Source organism: Varanus komodoensis, unplaced genomic scaffold (assembly GCF_004798865.1).
Source record: "Varanus komodoensis strain SLA01 unplaced genomic scaffold, ASM479886v1 scaffold15, whole genome shotgun sequence".
NCBI classification, from domain to species: domain Eukaryota; kingdom Metazoa; phylum Chordata; class Lepidosauria; order Squamata; family Varanidae; genus Varanus; species Varanus komodoensis.
The window spans coordinates 26,575,177-26,591,138 of NW_025335440.1; the positions used below are offsets into that span (position 1 = coordinate 26,575,177).

The following is a 15,962-nucleotide window of genomic DNA, read 5'->3' on the forward strand; positions in this document are numbered from 1 at the left end:
TATTAGAATTACTACTGCTATTACTACTTATCAACAGAAAAACCGTTGTGGAATATGCAAGATTTACCTCTTCTTTGAAGTGATCTATCTTAAGGCTCCCGGCAGGAGGAAAAGGCAGTACTTTGGCTACTGGAATGTCAAAAAGAGTGCCAGAGGCCTTCTTCACCTGTTGCTCCTCCCAAGCGGATCCATGCCGCTTCCTTGGAACAGAAGGGCAAAAATGCTTTTGCTAGCAAAAGCAACTTGGACTGCCTTGTCTGGGCATGGTCCTATGCTTGCCATGTGGCTTGCCCTGGCCTGCCCTGGCCTGGCCTGCCTGAGTGTTTCTGGATCTCCTTGGTTCTGAAAGCATCTTTCTGGAACACTCCTGCTGGTTGCTGTCCTGGATTTCACTGGACTCCTCTTGCGCAGCGAGGCTTTGGACCAGCTGCAGAGGAGGCTGTGGGCCTCTTGCTCTCCGCCCTTCAAAAGCCACAGCGCATCTTGAGACACCTACAGACTTATGGCATAATACCCTTTTGCAGACTAGAATCCCTGCCTTCATGTGCCAGAATAACTGGGCTGGTTTGAAGTATTACATGTGTCACCCTGGGGTGGCAGGGGATGCTGCTTGCTGCTTTGCCTCAGGAAGCGAAATGCCTTGGGCCAGCCCTGTGGCCCCGTGAGCAAAACCTATGCAGCAAACCAAAGTCAGGAGATCTGCACAGGGAGATCTCCCAACTTTCCTCTTCATACGGCTGCCACCAGCAATATGTAACCAGTGAAGTATTGCCACACTGAGTTCCTGCATTATGCAGCTTTCACAAACAGTTCCTTCTGCAGAGCATTCCTATTTGGAGAGATCATTAACCCATCAATGGTTTGGAGCGCCACGGTATGCAAAAACACTTTAAATACTTTTAGTGCAGGGAAAGGCAATGTGGTGACTCCTCCAGATGCTTTCAACTACAATTCCCATAATTCCTGAGTACTAGTCATCCTGGCCTGGGGATCTTGGAAGTTGCAGTCCAAAACATCTGGAAAAGACCCATTTGTCCATCCCTGCTAGTTATACCACAAAAGGCTCAGAATCATAATCCATTCCAATGCATTTTGGTGCCCTTTGGAAAGGCATTTTTTAATCTGAATAAATGGCCATTTGGAGACAGGTCCTAAAAACCACAGAATCAACCAATCACCCTGAACTGGAGAATGCATTCCAATAGCTACTGAGAAGGAACTAGAGCATCCCAGTGGCTGTGCGGTGCCATTCATTATAAGATGGCAGGAACCCAAGCGTGAGCATTGGTTGGCTGGTGGAATGTTTAGGAGAACCCCTCCATGGTTCTTGCAAGACCATCCCAAGGACCACCAGACATTTTGAAATTCTCCCTGCAAGGCAGCAAACACCTTATGATCCCAGGAGGGAAACTCCAAGCAGGGTTCCTTTCTGCCCCATCCAGTGCCCCAGCAGCTGCTATAGATGCAAATGGCGGGGGGGGGGGGAGGTGCCCAGGATCCTGGGCCTCCTGAAGCCTCCTAGCTTCCAAGCCTGACCCCACAACTCAAAAGCACATCTCATAAGAAAGGCAACAGAAAGAAAGCTGGATTGCCTTTTACCGATTGCCTCCATCCTTCCTCCTGCTCTGTGTTGGATATCTGGAACCTCCCGCCTTTGCAGTCCCCCTTCTGAAAGCACAGGGTTGCTCTGCCCAGGCCCATGGCACCAACATACTGTGCTACTTTGAATTCTGGTTTACCTGCCCTTTAGAGCTTTTGCTAAAGAACAATATATAAAAGCTTTAAACAGATAAATATCAGTACTCCACTTCTCCAGAGAGCCATTGGGCTGTTCCACAGTTGTGTCTTTGACCTAGATGCTGGCACCAGGAGCATCGTTTGCAATTTACGGGGCCTGCAGCCTTTGGATAGTAACTCTTGGCTTTAACTCCCAGTTATCCACCAAGGACCAGGTTACTGCTCAATAAACAGAAGCACCTGCTCCATTGCACTTTCTGTTCATTCATTTCTGCCAGCTTTATTGGTTCAAGCACAGGCCATTAACAAGAAGAATGCAATTATTGTGAACAAATGGGGCACTTCTCACAAATAAAACAGTTTCCCAGGTAAAAGCAATGATCCTAATTTAAGAAATCCAATTTGGGGGAGAAGACTCTTGGTGCAATATTTAAAATCACCAAGAGAAGTATCGAAAGTGATGATCAGCATGTTGGCTGTAAGAGAAATTCCAAAATCCATTATTAGTGTAATAACATTATCAGGCCAACTCAAAGGTCTGAAAGAAATGTGGAAATTTTTGAGATGTCCTTTCTCTTTAAAAATGATGTCACACAAAGCAGGTATGTTGCGCAAATTGAGGAGGGGGAGAAGTGGGGAAGGGTACCCTGATGTTGAAGTATATATGGTCTGAGCCTTAATGTGAAATGTGGGATGAGGGTGTTGCAGACATAGAACGGCTTCAAGTCACACCCCAAGATCTGTCTTCTGCAAAAGAAATGGCTTTGCTCATGGAAAATCTGTTTACCCAATTTTTGAGTATCTCTGGCTGTATTCAGAATGGCCTTTTGTGTGCAGTAATTTCAAGGGGCTGGAGAAGTCCCCTTGCATCAAGGTCCTCTTCCATCAATGCAACTGGAGTCAATCTAGATCAGCCCCCTGACCTGCTGGGAAGAAAATACCAAAAGCTAACACCATCCTTCTCCAGCTTGTATACTTTAATATTTGCCATCACTACTAAGTGTCCAGTAATTAAATACTAACTTCCAATTCCTGGCAGATTATTTTTAGTAAGTGACCAAAAAAGAGAGAAATTAACCTATTGGTGAGACAGAAATAGACCAAACTATTAAAATAAGAAAATATTCATATTGTGGGCTTGTTCCAGAGTTGTAAAGATTTCAGTATTTATAGCTATTGACTGTCCATCCAAAGATGTGCTCTGGGACTCCTGATGGAAGAATGGATCCTTTCAAGTGTAAATGGAGAACATCCTAAAAATATTTTTCAAAGAACTTCAGTCGTTTTTGTTTGCTTATGGAGGTCATCTTCCCAAAACTTACATTTTGGATGCTTGGTTGGAAAACAAAATATTTGAAGTACACGAAAAAGTTAGGGCACAATCCTAGGCATATTTTTGGCACAAAAAAGGCCTACAGCCCCCAGAATACCTCAACCTCAATGACTAGCAGAGGCATGCTGGGAATTGTAAGCCTCTGCTCTATCAAAACATGCCTACAATTACAGTTTTAGAGAAACAGTCACCCAGATGAAATTATGCAACAGATACATAACAAAATGGGTTGCGTCCAAGACCTGCCTTCCAGAGACAGAAGCAGTCTCGCCATGGGAGATGTTCTGCCTGACTTTGGGGATCTGCCTCCTCCCCACCTCAACACACTGACTTTATCCCCATTCAGCAGGGCCCCATCACCCTCTGAATAGCCTTTCCAATGGGCCCCGGCAGCAGCAGGGGAGCTGTTGTGGATGGAGGGGGTGGGGAAGTCCCTTTCTGGCAGTTCAGCCCAGGTGCCTGCACCTACACCTGGATCTATTCCGCAAAAGTATGAGCAAAAGCTACCCAAATAGAATGTAAAGAACAACTAATGCTACCAACAAATTAACTTAACTAATGCCTCCAGAATTTCTGGATGTGGATGGGGTCTGCACAGTTCATGTGGATGGAATCCTGCATCAGAATAAGAGGATGTGGTCTCTTCTGGATCAGTAACTGGTTAAAAACAGGAAGCAGAGAACACGAATGAATGAATGTGCTGCTTTCACTATCGGGAGAATGCGAAGTGGATTCCCAAAAGAATCTGTATTGGGACTGGTGCATAAATGATCTACTGTTAGGAGTGAGCAGTTTTTGCAGTTCATGTGAGCTTATTCAGGATAACAAAATCCCGAGCAAGACAGCAAAGCACTCCAAGGGACCTCTCCAAACTGGGGGAATAGGCAATGAAATGGAAAGTGCAGTTTAACTGCAAAAACATACAAAGTGGTACACATGGAGGCCCTTATAGTAATTCTGAATTTGTGAAGTCTCTCTTCTCTCTCTAGCTTTGTCTCTCTTTGAAAGAGAGTTTGGGGTTCTGACAGGCAGCTTAAATAAAACATTGATCCCATATGTGGTGGTGGGGGGCTTGAAAGAGAAACCTTAGGGATGAGCAGGAAAAAGACAGAAATCAAACAGTAACTACAATAATCTTCCTTTCCTGATCCACAGAGAGTCCATACTTGGAGAACTGTTACCAGTCTGGAAGCCCCATCTCCAAAAAGATAGTGACCTGGTTTGCACAACAAAGTACAGCTCCTTGTGGTTTATTTAACCCATGCTACGCCACACTGCCTGCAGGGACCACTCTGCATGTCCAAATCCTGCTTGGGAGTTGCTGTGTTGTATGAACCTCGCGAACTTGGGTTATGTGAAGGTAAAACAACCCTTGCATAGTCCATGGCCTGTTCTAAGGATTGTTTAACCCATGTTTGCCAGGTTTGCACAAGACAACCAAAAGGGATTTGGATCTGTAAAATGGCACCACAGCAGAAAAGCAGACTGGTTCTGCTTTACTCAGAGGTGCTCAGGAAAAGAAATAAGATGGGTGTCACCCACCACTCAGGAGGGCCGTGCCAGCCATCTTCCTGCCCCAGCAGGCTCCCAGCAGCAGGAGGGTGTGTCACCCTCTCGGTTGTGGATTCCCTGTGCCTCATGGAAGGGTTACCCCTGCTGTTTATATAACTTCCGGCCTCCCTGGAGTTCCAATCTGTCCTTCTAGAGTTCTCCAGATGGCCTTACCCTTCTCTTTGCCCTGCCTCACACCCTGTCCTCAGACCAACCAACCATTTGCAAAGTTTCCCAGCTTTTTCATGCCTCCCATTTAAAAAGATCCAAATGCTTCTCCTGAGGACTAATTAGTGGAAGTAAGACCTTGTGCTAAAATATTCTTTTTTAACGTCGTGTCTCTGCCTCCTTTTGCCCCCCCTCCACCCTGGGAGCCATCCCCCCCTCCAGACTGAAAGAAGCTCGGCAGCCCTGATGTGAACAGCAGCACGATGTTTTGATATAGCCAGCTTTGGAAGAACATGAACCACCTTATGCTGCACTGGAGAACACTGCATAGATAATTAAATATGGACTCGCTTTTGCAAAAATCAACAGGTCAAATATATCAGTCTCACCCCATTGGATTTATACACATGTAGAAAATGCTTGGAGCTCTGCCAGATGAATGTTATGAAGCTCAGAGGTGGGAACAACTCAGCACATACGAGGAAAGGGTGGCACAGAACTTCCCCCAGCATCAGTGTGAACCTCCAAGTCCTCAATAACTTTTTCCAGTGTCCATTTGCAAGCACTGATGTGATGACATTTTACTTTGCATCAACATTAAGGAAGTAAAAACCACGACTGTTTCATGTTAACTTGCTCACCTTCTATTTTACTGGCTACTATGAGAACAAAAAGAGAGGACATATATTTTAAGAATAAATAAATAAAACTTTGGAGAGATTACTGTCAAACATTCATTTCTGTTGATTTGTTCTTAATTAAAAACTTAAGAAGTCCTGATAAAGCTTTAATTCAAGAAATCCAGTGTAGACAGACTGAGAGAGGGGTATAGCTGATAAACAAATTGCTGCCCTCCCCATAAAAGATTGCTGTAATTAAATATTCTTAGCTTTTTTCAGGTGAAGACTAGAATACTGTTAAGGGTGCAGTCCTACAGATGGGTTCTCCCGGCTTGGAAACTCGGAGGCATTCAGGATTCCTGTGGGAAGAGCAGTGGAGGCAACCTTTGTCTCCATGGCCTATGATCTTTTACATTTTTACTGGTGAGACTCTCAACCTGCCTTGAAAAGGTACTTTGGAGGAGGACAGAAAGAGGGCTAGAAAAGGCACAGCATAGATCATGTCCCAGCCTATTCTGCCTCCTCTTTGTACCATCCATGGGGACACTGCCCTTTCCCTGCCTCAGAGATCGTGTTTCTGACCTTGGAGAGGCAGTTCTCTTCTCCGCCCACAAGGGGCCAAGCTCATCTCTCCGACTCCCCTTTCCAAGGCCCTCCTGCTGGCTCTGACCTTGGAAGGGGATTTCCACATCACGCCACAGTTCCAGGAATGCTCAGCTAGGGATCACAGGCTTGTTCTCAAAGGATGCGTTTGTATATTAGAGGCAGGCGTGTAGGTTACGAAAGAGGTGTCAAAGCACAGGCTGGGTTGGTGTCCTCATCTGGCACACATGGTTCTTCTGGATATGCCACTCCTTTTGCCTTCTACACATAGAATGGAGGGAAGGCATCTTGTGGTTTGCCCAGGCAGCCAAATGTTATGAGCTAGTTCCATGCAGAGAAGGGGCCAAAAGGCCAAAATTGAACGCATCATACTTGCTGTTAAAAAGTGTCTGAGCTCCGTCCTTGTTTTGCTGTCCCAATGGCCAAGCTGCCCAGCAACCCATTGCAGTTACTCAAGATTTTACACTAAGCTTCCAAGATGTCATCCAGGGAGAGGAACTGGATGCAGGTACAAGAAACAAGGGAATGACCGTGGACTCTTGGAAAGGGTTTAAAGGGTTGGTACTTCTCTCAGCCTGGCTCTCCAGAGAGCTGGCACAGCTTGCAGGACTGCAGAAGCAAGCAAAGTGCAGGCTGGACGGAAGACAGCAGCCTACGCAGCATATGGGACCATTGCAGGGATGGTTCCCTTACCAAAGGGGATGGTAACTGGAACATGATCAAAGTTAGGCTTTTCAATCCTCTTCCAAAACAACAGAACTTGGCTGTTGCTTGGGGAATGTACGCAGCATTTCCAAGAAGCACTTGATACAAGTGCCTGATATTTTTTAAACAAAAGCTGTCATTCCTGCATGTCAACAAATAAATAAATAAATAAGCACCAAAAAGACACACTACTAATTCCAAATGAATTAACTGCTGCAGGTATGCGCTTGTTTACACTTGTGGGAATGAAGGGCAGAAATGATTTCTCTGGGATTTTTTCCATCATTTTCTTGTTACTACTTATCATTTATTATTTGGCTATCAAGTGTTTAAAAAATCATACTCAGCTAGTCAAGTGTTAGACTTGTCATCTCTTAATTTATCAACCCTCCATAAATTAGCAAAAAGATAATCACTCTTGGGGCACAATCCTAGACATGTTTCAATTGAAAAGAAGGCCCACAGCTGTTTGCATGCTCCAGCCAGTTTTGAGATTTAGGACTTGCATAGAATTGCACCTTCAATTCATCAACCCTGTATAAACTTTCATAAGAAAGAACAGTTCTAAAGAAGAAAAGTGTGGTGTGCTTTTAGATAATTTATTTATTTTTATTTATTTTTCAATTTATATCCTGCCTTTTCCTACAAAGGTCTCAAGGCAGCTTACATCATTCTCCTCCTCCATCTTATCCCCACAACAACAACCCTGTGAGGTAGGTTGGGCTGAGAGTCTGTGACTGGCCCAAAGTCACCCAGTTGGCTCCATGGCTGAGCGGGGACTCGAACCCAGATCTCCTGAGTCCCAGTCCCACACTCTTCACCACTACACCACACTGGCTCTTCCTCTCCCTCTCTCATACACCCCCCCTCTCAAGGGAACATTATTTTAGTGGTCATCTGAACTGTTTTGATGCATGCTTATTAATTTTTAAAAATAAGAATAAAACCTGCTGACTAGTTAATTGGGCATTCCTCTTTAGTCAATTGAAATATGATCAATTAATCTTATTGATTATATATATCAACTAACAGTACATGTATCTACTCAGAAGCAAGTCCCATTGACAACTCCCAGAAAAGTAGGTATAGTTATTTGTAATGTTTTTATTTGTTTCTTTTTTATCCTCAACAACAACCCCTGAAAACTGTTTAAGTTGGTCAAAACCATAATGGATTGTGAGAAGCTCCAAAGGAATCTCCCCAAGCTGGGAGAATGAGCATCAAAATGGCAAATGCAGTTCACTATAATTAAGTGCAACATAAAACATATTGGGGTAAAAAGTCTCAACTACAAGTGTACACTGATGGGATCTGAACTGGCAGTGGCTGTGCAAGAAAGGGACCCTGCAGTAGCAGTGGGCAGCTACTATGGAATGAAAATGCCAGCCTAGTGCACAGCTGCTGTGAAGAAGGAAAAGTCCCCTTTAGAACAGAACAGAAAGCAGAACTGCCCAGATCTTACTCCTATTCTACTAATCCTTGGTATGACCACACTTAGAATATTGTGTCCAGTTCTGGTTGCCTCACCTGAACAAATGCATTATTGAACTGGAAAAAGTGCAGAGAAGGGCAATGAAAATGATCAGGTGGTTGGAGTGGCTGCACCCACTGGGTCTGTTCAGCTTAGAAGACGAATAAGGGGATACATGATAGAGATGTTTAAAATTATGCACAGAGTAAACAAAATGGTGAAGGAGACATTTTTTTCGCTCTCCCAAAACTCCAGAACCCGGAGGCACCCCATGAAGCTGACCGGGGGAGGGGGGGGAGATTAGGACAGACAAGAAAAGTACAGTACTTCTTCACACAAGCAATAGCTGAACTATGAAATTCGCTGCTGTGGAAAGGAATGATTGGCATCGGTCTGAATGGTTGTAGAAAGGAGTTGAAGGGTCATAGAAGAGTCACTCAGTGGCTACTGGCCTACCTCCTTCAGCAGAGGTAGCAAGCCTGCAGACACCGGTTGCTGGGGAGCTTGGGCAGGTGCAGGTCTTGCACGCATCCTGCTTGAGGGATCCTGCGGGCACCTGGTTGCCACCATGTGTATGGAGAGCTGGACTAGATGGACCTTGGTCTGATGCAGCATGGTTCTTATGCCAGTTACTGGCCCCAAATCATGCAGGGAACTTCATGGCGGAACCATGTCCCGGGAGCCTAGTTCAGCCTTCGCACCACTGCCGGGGCCAACGCATCCGGAAGGCTCCGGGCTGGGAAAGGCTGAGCTCCGGAGATGGGGGCTCAAAGGCGGCCAAAGGCATTGCTTTACCTGGCAGGCGGGCGGGCGGGCAGGCCGGCATCTCCTTTTCCTCCTCCTCCTCCTCCTCGGGCCATGCGTGCGCCTGGCGAAAGGGGAGGACCAGCAACTAGGGGGAGCTCCTCTGAGCTGCCGCATCTGCCGCCTGCGTGCGTGCCCGGGTTGGTTGCCTTTCATAGGCTTCTGCCGAAGAGTCCCTCCTCCCTCCCACCCACCTTCCCCCCGTGATGGCGGAGGACAGCGAGTCTGCAGCCAGCCAGCAGAGCCTCGAGCTGGACGACCAGGACACCTGCGGCATCGACGGCGACAATGAGGAGGAGACGGAGCACTCCAAGGGGTAAGGGCACAGCCGAAGCAGCGCAGCAGGCATGCCAGGCGCCGCCGCCGCCGCCACGGCTCACGCAGGCGGCGGCGGCGGCGCGTTGCTGGAGCTCGGGGTCGGCCTGGCCGGGGAGAGCCCGTGGGCAGCCCGCTCCGCGCTCGGAGCCGGTCCCTGCGGCACTGGCGGCGTGCCGCCCGCCTTGCTGGCCTGGCGGCGGCGGCGGCAGCGGCGAGGCGGAAGGGAATGGAGGGCGCAAAGGCCACGCGGGTGCAAGAAGCAGCCTGCGCCCTGCTGGGGCTTTTGTGCTAGGTGGGAAGGGAGGGAGCCGCTCCCCTTTGCGTCTTTTGCGAGCGAGGAAAAGGCGGGCGGGGTGGGGAGCGGCGGCTGGGTCGTTAGCCAAGATGCTGCCGGGTGGCCACCCTGCTTTGCCACGGAGGAGACAGCGGCCCGGCGGCCCGCAGGCTCCGTGCGTGTCGTGTACCTCTGGCGGCTGGCTCTGCGCCTTCCCCAGGGGCCAGCACCTCTCTCGCCGTGCCCGGCCTTTGCTGCTTGCTGCGGCTGGCGAGCGTGGGGAGATGTATGGGGAGGTTTCTCTGCCTGACCCCCTTTCTTCTGGCGCTTTCTCTCTCCCCTCCCCCCGGCATGTTTCCTTTGTGGTCATCGACCATTTTTGCCGCCCACTTCAGTACCGCTTCGAAGTGGATGTTCAACACCACTTTAATGTAGATTAAGTTCCGCTCTTAACGCTCTTCTGACCACAGCCTGGAGTGGCACAAGGGTTTTAACCCTCTCCTTTCCCTCCCTCCCTCTCTCTTCCGTGTGTACTTAAGGGGGGGGGGGTTCCGGTCCACCACGGTGATTGGGAGTAGGGAACCAGAGGGGCACTGGGAGTTGCTTCAGATTCGCTGAACCAGGATATCCAGGACTTTGGGGATAACAGCGTGTGATCGAGTGTGCACCATTGTGTAGGTTGCAGTTGCTTGTGTCTTTCTTGCAGGTGAATGAAGGACCTGTATAATGAATGAATGAATAGACATCCGGTTGAGGTGTGAACATGATATGAAGGGGTTGTTAGTGCCACGGATCAAAACCTCAAACTGGTTTTGAATGCAGAAGTTCTGCACTAGTTTAGCCAATGATGGTAATAATAAAGCAAGGTACCATAAGCACGCACAGTGTTTCTTATTTACACCACTGGTGACCACAGCCAGCCTTACTACAGATGAAAGGGACTCGGGTGCAGAAGTTGTAAATCAGATGGTTTGGCTTTCAGGGATACTTTAGTAGGCCGCTTTTCTAAAACGTAATTCCTGCAGATGCATACAAATAAGAGAGTTGAGCATCAAGTTAGGGTCTGAATTTAGTCAGCAGACTGGCTGAAAGCATTAGGAGTTAGGTTAGTCTTGACTAAGCAGTCTCATTTAGCTAAGGAGTCTATTCTAATCTGGATCCAAACCACTGATAAGAAACCAGTGGTTTCCCCACATTGACAGCTCTCTAGAAACTAAGGGATATGAATGTGCGTTAGCACATTAGATATGAATGTAACCGAGTAAGCTGTATTCATATGATCCTGTGCAGACTGTCATGATTTGCTAGGAAGACTTTGGTGTGGTGCTATCAGGAAAGGATTTGGAGGCAGAAGTCCAAAATCCTAATTAGCAGAATGAGCAGGAGGGCATCCGAATGCAGGAGCAGGGGGCTTATTGCCTTTTGAAGAAACGACTGTTACCATCTAAGGTGAGGAGGGATGTAAAACCAGATTCTACTGCGCCCTAACTGTACCACAGAAATTTAGATGCTTAGATGTCATTACTGCACCAAAACGAGAGCGTACAGCATAGATACCTCAACCGGGTCAGTCCGTTGGTCCAACTAATGCAGTTGTCAGAAATGAGTGGCTGCACGGTTTCAGACTTGAGTCTTCCCCACCGTTACGTGGAGATGCTAAGGACTGAACATGGGAACTTTTGGATTTGAAGCATATCCTCTACCACTAAGCTGTGGCTCTTTCACATACCAGGTTGTGTTCTGTGTGAATGATAGTAAAACTGTACAGGGAACACCAAAGCAAATAGCTTTAATAACATTCTTCTTCACTGGGCAACTACAAAAAAGGTATTCACAGTCTCGCAATTTACTCCTCGCTTTAAGAAAGGGCCAGTCTTTATGATATTTTTCCCCTTGTAAATGAGAAAAAATGCTGGTTTCTCATCTCCCTTTTATTTCTTAAAGAAACATCTAGTCTGTGAAAGAGATGTGTTTAGATGTTTCTAATCCTGAGTATTTTTCTAAAATTACAGGCAAGTGTCACTAATAATCTGAAGGAACAGAAAACAATTTTTGCTCAGCAATGATAAAATATCGTTTTCAAGGGAATAAATATGTTTTGCAAAGTAAAACAATTAAGTGGAGGCTACAAAGAACATGCTGGATAGTATGGTGAATCCGTCTTGGTCCTTGGGGAATGTGCAGCCCTGCGCGCCCCCCCCCCCCCCCCCAGTGTGGCTCACATTTGCAGCAGTGGCGAAAAAACTCTGTGGCAAACTGCTACAGAAGGATAAAAGAGACACATGGGGTTTGTTCCAAGCTAAATTTGACTATTTTAACTTTTTTATATAGTGATTTGTTAATGGACATTGTCAGCAAATTTCTTCTTTTTGCCACCACTGAATTCAGCAGACATGCAGCTCACTAAAGGAACCCAGGGAGCAACAGTGCTGCATGGACATTGTCGCCAGAGTTGTCTGTCCCTGATGTAAGGCAAAACTGGACTTTGCATGGAGTATAGGCTCCCTAGCTAGTATAACTGGGTGATGCATGGCTTTGGCAGTTTCATATTTACACCGAAAATATCTGTGGTTTACCTGCAAACAAGCTCATGTGAGGAAACCATCTTTTGCAAATGCAATTGTAATATCAATTCGGAACAGTTTCTTCTCAGTAACCTTCCCCACTCAGTGTGTTTCGCACCCCGCCCCCTGCCACCAATCAAGTGCGTCTTTCTATAGACAGAGGAGAAAACTACATGGTCTCCAAAAATCAGATGTCTTTGGTTGTGAAAACTGATGGCCTAGTATTTGAGGATTTGCCTTTATTTGGTTTGCTTCTTGATTGCACTGGTTTTATTTTCACGCCAGTTGGCAATTGCCTCATAATGTTGTTAATACTTTCATTTTTATATTGCAAAATTAGATACTGAAAAGTGGCATGGAAATATAAGTTAATGCAACAGTCCTAAACATGTTTACTGGGAAGTAAATTCTACTGAACTTGATGGATCTACTTCTGAGTAAACTTGGATAGGATTATGATGTAAATTAGATAAGTAAAAAATATAAATTAATGTTTAGGTTCCTTACTCATTTGACCAAATGTGTTTTTGACACTCAAAGATTTTTCTGAATGCTTATGAATGTAGGGCTTGCCAGTTAACCTCTGTCTACAAACACTTTGAAAGAAGTGCACTGTGTGTATTTTTTTTTTTATTAACCCTTATTAAGGGTGAATTTCAACTCCCCGTAGACTTGGGCCAGATGATTCAATTTGTACTGTGCCTGCCAACATAACAGAACTAATTAGAGGGACACAAATTTGGATACCAAGGGGAGAACTTGTACTAAATTTGGCTGTATATGAATTTTTGGCCCTTGCAGCTAACATACGGGAACACTTATGACAAAACTTCATTTGTGTTCCCAATCTGCTTGTTCCTCACATATCCATCAGTGGTTGTCCGATAAACTTTCTAAACCATTTGTGAACAAGAGCTGTTACACAAAATGCCAGCAAAGATTTTTAAGGCCATCTGAGTTCTGTAGTGAAAGGATCACCTAGATGCAAACTGTATTTGATAGATGTTCACCTGAAGAAGCATTTCCAACTTTTCTAGATGATGGTTCCAGTTCCTGGATGCCAGCCTAAATCCAACACATAATTATGTATACTTAATCTTACTTAAATCAATAACTTAAGCTTGCCTAATTCTCTGTTGGACTTAGGCCAGCTTTTTGCACTTAGCAAATATTTTATGATAACCATTCCAGACCACTTTAAGTTTAACCAGTTTTATTCTTGTCCATAACTTAGTGTTGGTCAACAAGTGTGTTCTCTTTTCTTTCTAGGCAAAGGCAGCTGTAATTTAGTGGAGGAGCACATGCTCTGACTCAGTCCCTGATAGCTTATAAGAACAGCTGTGCTGGATCAGACCAAGGACTGTGTAGCCCAGCACTCCATTCATATTGTGGCCAGCCAGCTGGCTGCAGGAAACTCACAGACAAGACATGAATGCGACAGCACCTTTCCGCTCAAGTTCCCCGAGAAGTGGTAGAAAGAGCAGCACAGGGTCTGCTTTATGTAAAAGTAAAGGGAGGTGCATGGAACAGGATCACCTGATGGGGCTAGGAAAGGGTGTCGCCTGAAAATCAACATGGGGCAGCTCTCCCCAGCCATGCTACTAGGGATGATGGGAGATGTAGTCCAGCACATTGGAAAGGCATCAGAGTGGCACAGAAAATACTGAATAAGATGTACCTTTGGTCTGTGCCAGTGAGCTGGTCCGCACCTGTCACAGAATGGTTAACCAGTTCTGTGACTAGTTAGGCATCCTTTGCATACCAGTTGTGTGCCAGTTGGAGTTACACAAGTACCCACACAAGCACAGCTTCCTGTGTCATGCAGACCTGTGGCTTTTTGGGGCAGGTAACAAATCATTCAGAACACATAGGCTGTCATTGTGTTGTGGGGTATTTTCCTACCTAGACCAACAAGCTGCTCTTGGTATGTTCACATAACGTAAGGAAACACAATAGCAAGGATAATTACACAGATCTGGCTGGCACATATAGGATGTTTAAATATGGTCTTTGGTTTACCCTGCTGTTACCATGTGAAGCAGGCCCATGTGAGGTGAACATTTCTATTTCAAAGTAATCATGTCCTGTTCCTTCCCTTTACTATTCCGTTAAGAACAACCTGCCATATTTTTCCCTTCTTGCAGCTTTTCAAACTCTTTGCCAGCTTTGCTGCTCGTGAAATCCATGCTGCTTTGCAATCTTTTTGAATTATGGGTGCCAATTCAACAGAAGGGCACCAGGTGCCAGCCATAGTCTGTTTGAATGATTCTGCATTAGAAGTTGTTGGACTTAGAATCCCAGTGGTATCCACAGGCCCCAGTTTACATGAAAAACTGACTTAAACTGATCTGATTCACACCATTCACACCTCCCCAAGCTGACCTGGTCCACTGAAAGTACCATTGTCTGGTTTGAGTGGTGGTAGCTTTGTGCAAATTCAGATAAGAGATTTTTCCTGCTCTTCTGCCTACAAGTGAAGAACTTTGTGGAACTTGTGCCATATCACTCCCTCTTAAGATATTCCTTAGTATGTATGTATGTATGTATGTATGTATTTATTTAAACCATTTTTATGCCGCCCCATTTGCAAAAAGCCTCGGGACAGCTTACAACAATAATAAATAAACATAAATAAACAATTTGTACAATTAGAGTTTAAAAAACCGGAAGCATCTCGGCATATACCTAAAAATCCTTTTCTTGTAAGCTAAGTATTTGGTTTAACTTCTCCCATCATGTCATTCTTTGTTCGGGTAAAGATAACAAAGTAGCAGTGAACTTACTGTTTTTTGCTCTAGTGTTTTAGATGGGAGCTCCCATGTTCAACGGGTAATTCAACACTAGAATGTGTTGTGAGTCAGCTTGTAAGTAGACACTGGCCTGGTCACTGGTGGCAAGGAGGAACTGCTTCCAGGCAAACAATCAGCAAATTGTAAAAAACCGCCATTGTACTTTTCTTCTCCTGGGACATTTGCATGTTACAATAAATAATACAGGTGTTTGTTTCCTGATGGGCTTCTTAAAGTCATGTATTTACATTGCTTGTATAGTTAGTATAGGAATGATGACTCTGCTATCTTTCGATTAGTGGAATTGCCTTTGGCTGTACCACTACTTCTGTGTGGGTCTGCTTTTTGCTCAGTTTGGAGTTAAATTGCAACTGGTTATATTCCCCCGGAATGCTTGAAATAATCAATATGCGAAGTTCTGTAGCTTAGAAACGTGCATTATCTTAATTGGAAACAGTTTGGCTAAAGTACCCTTTTAAAAGGCTCTTTTTATGCCCCCTTACTTCGCTCAAAGGAAAACAAGTATGGTATAGCCATTGCTTCCTTTTCACCATGATGACAAAGCAGCAGTTTAATATCCATTCACAGATAGCAGAAGTGCAGTATTTATAAGCTGACTTCAGATAGATACAGTTAAGAACACATTATCTGTTCTACCCTAAATGTCCAGACATTTTTATAGCATTTCAAAAACAGGGAGAAAGCTTAGGGCCCCTAGATAGCATTTGAAAGGCCATGGGATAGTTGGATTTCCAGTCCAAGGTCTGAGACAGCAATCTGACCTCAGAGTTGAGAATTCAGAGCTCCAATCCCTGGTCGCTTGCAACCAGCACAAAAAGAACCACCACAGAGGCTTTTGAGTCCAGGAACACAAGCTCAAAGAAGGGGAAGGAGTGTATTCTGGTGGGCAGGGAGGAAAAGGTGGGGGGCTGGAGAGGTCAGGATACAAGTTATCCTGAAGCTTCTCCTGCCTTCTCCTCTAATCTTCCGAAATGTTAGGTTGGCAGAAAAGTTCATCCTGAATA

The 15,962-nt window shown here is 45.4% G+C and overlaps 1 protein-coding gene across 2 annotated transcripts in view; it reads left to right on the plus strand.

Moving 5' to 3' along the window:
- Positions 1–9,183: 9,183 nt before the first annotated feature.
- The window catches only part of NMT2 (N-myristoyltransferase 2), a 41,230-nt gene continuing 34,451 nt past the window's right edge, over positions 9,184–15,962 (plus strand). The window contains exon 1 of one of the 2 annotated variants that reach the window (XM_044424645.1): positions 9,184–9,308. In XM_044424645.1, the coding sequence (XP_044280580.1) occupies positions 9,281–9,308 (28 nt within the window). In that variant the 5' untranslated portion in view covers positions 9,184–9,280. The remainder of the gene's footprint in view (positions 9,309–15,962) is intronic. The other variant, XM_044424644.1, reaches the window with a different exon arrangement.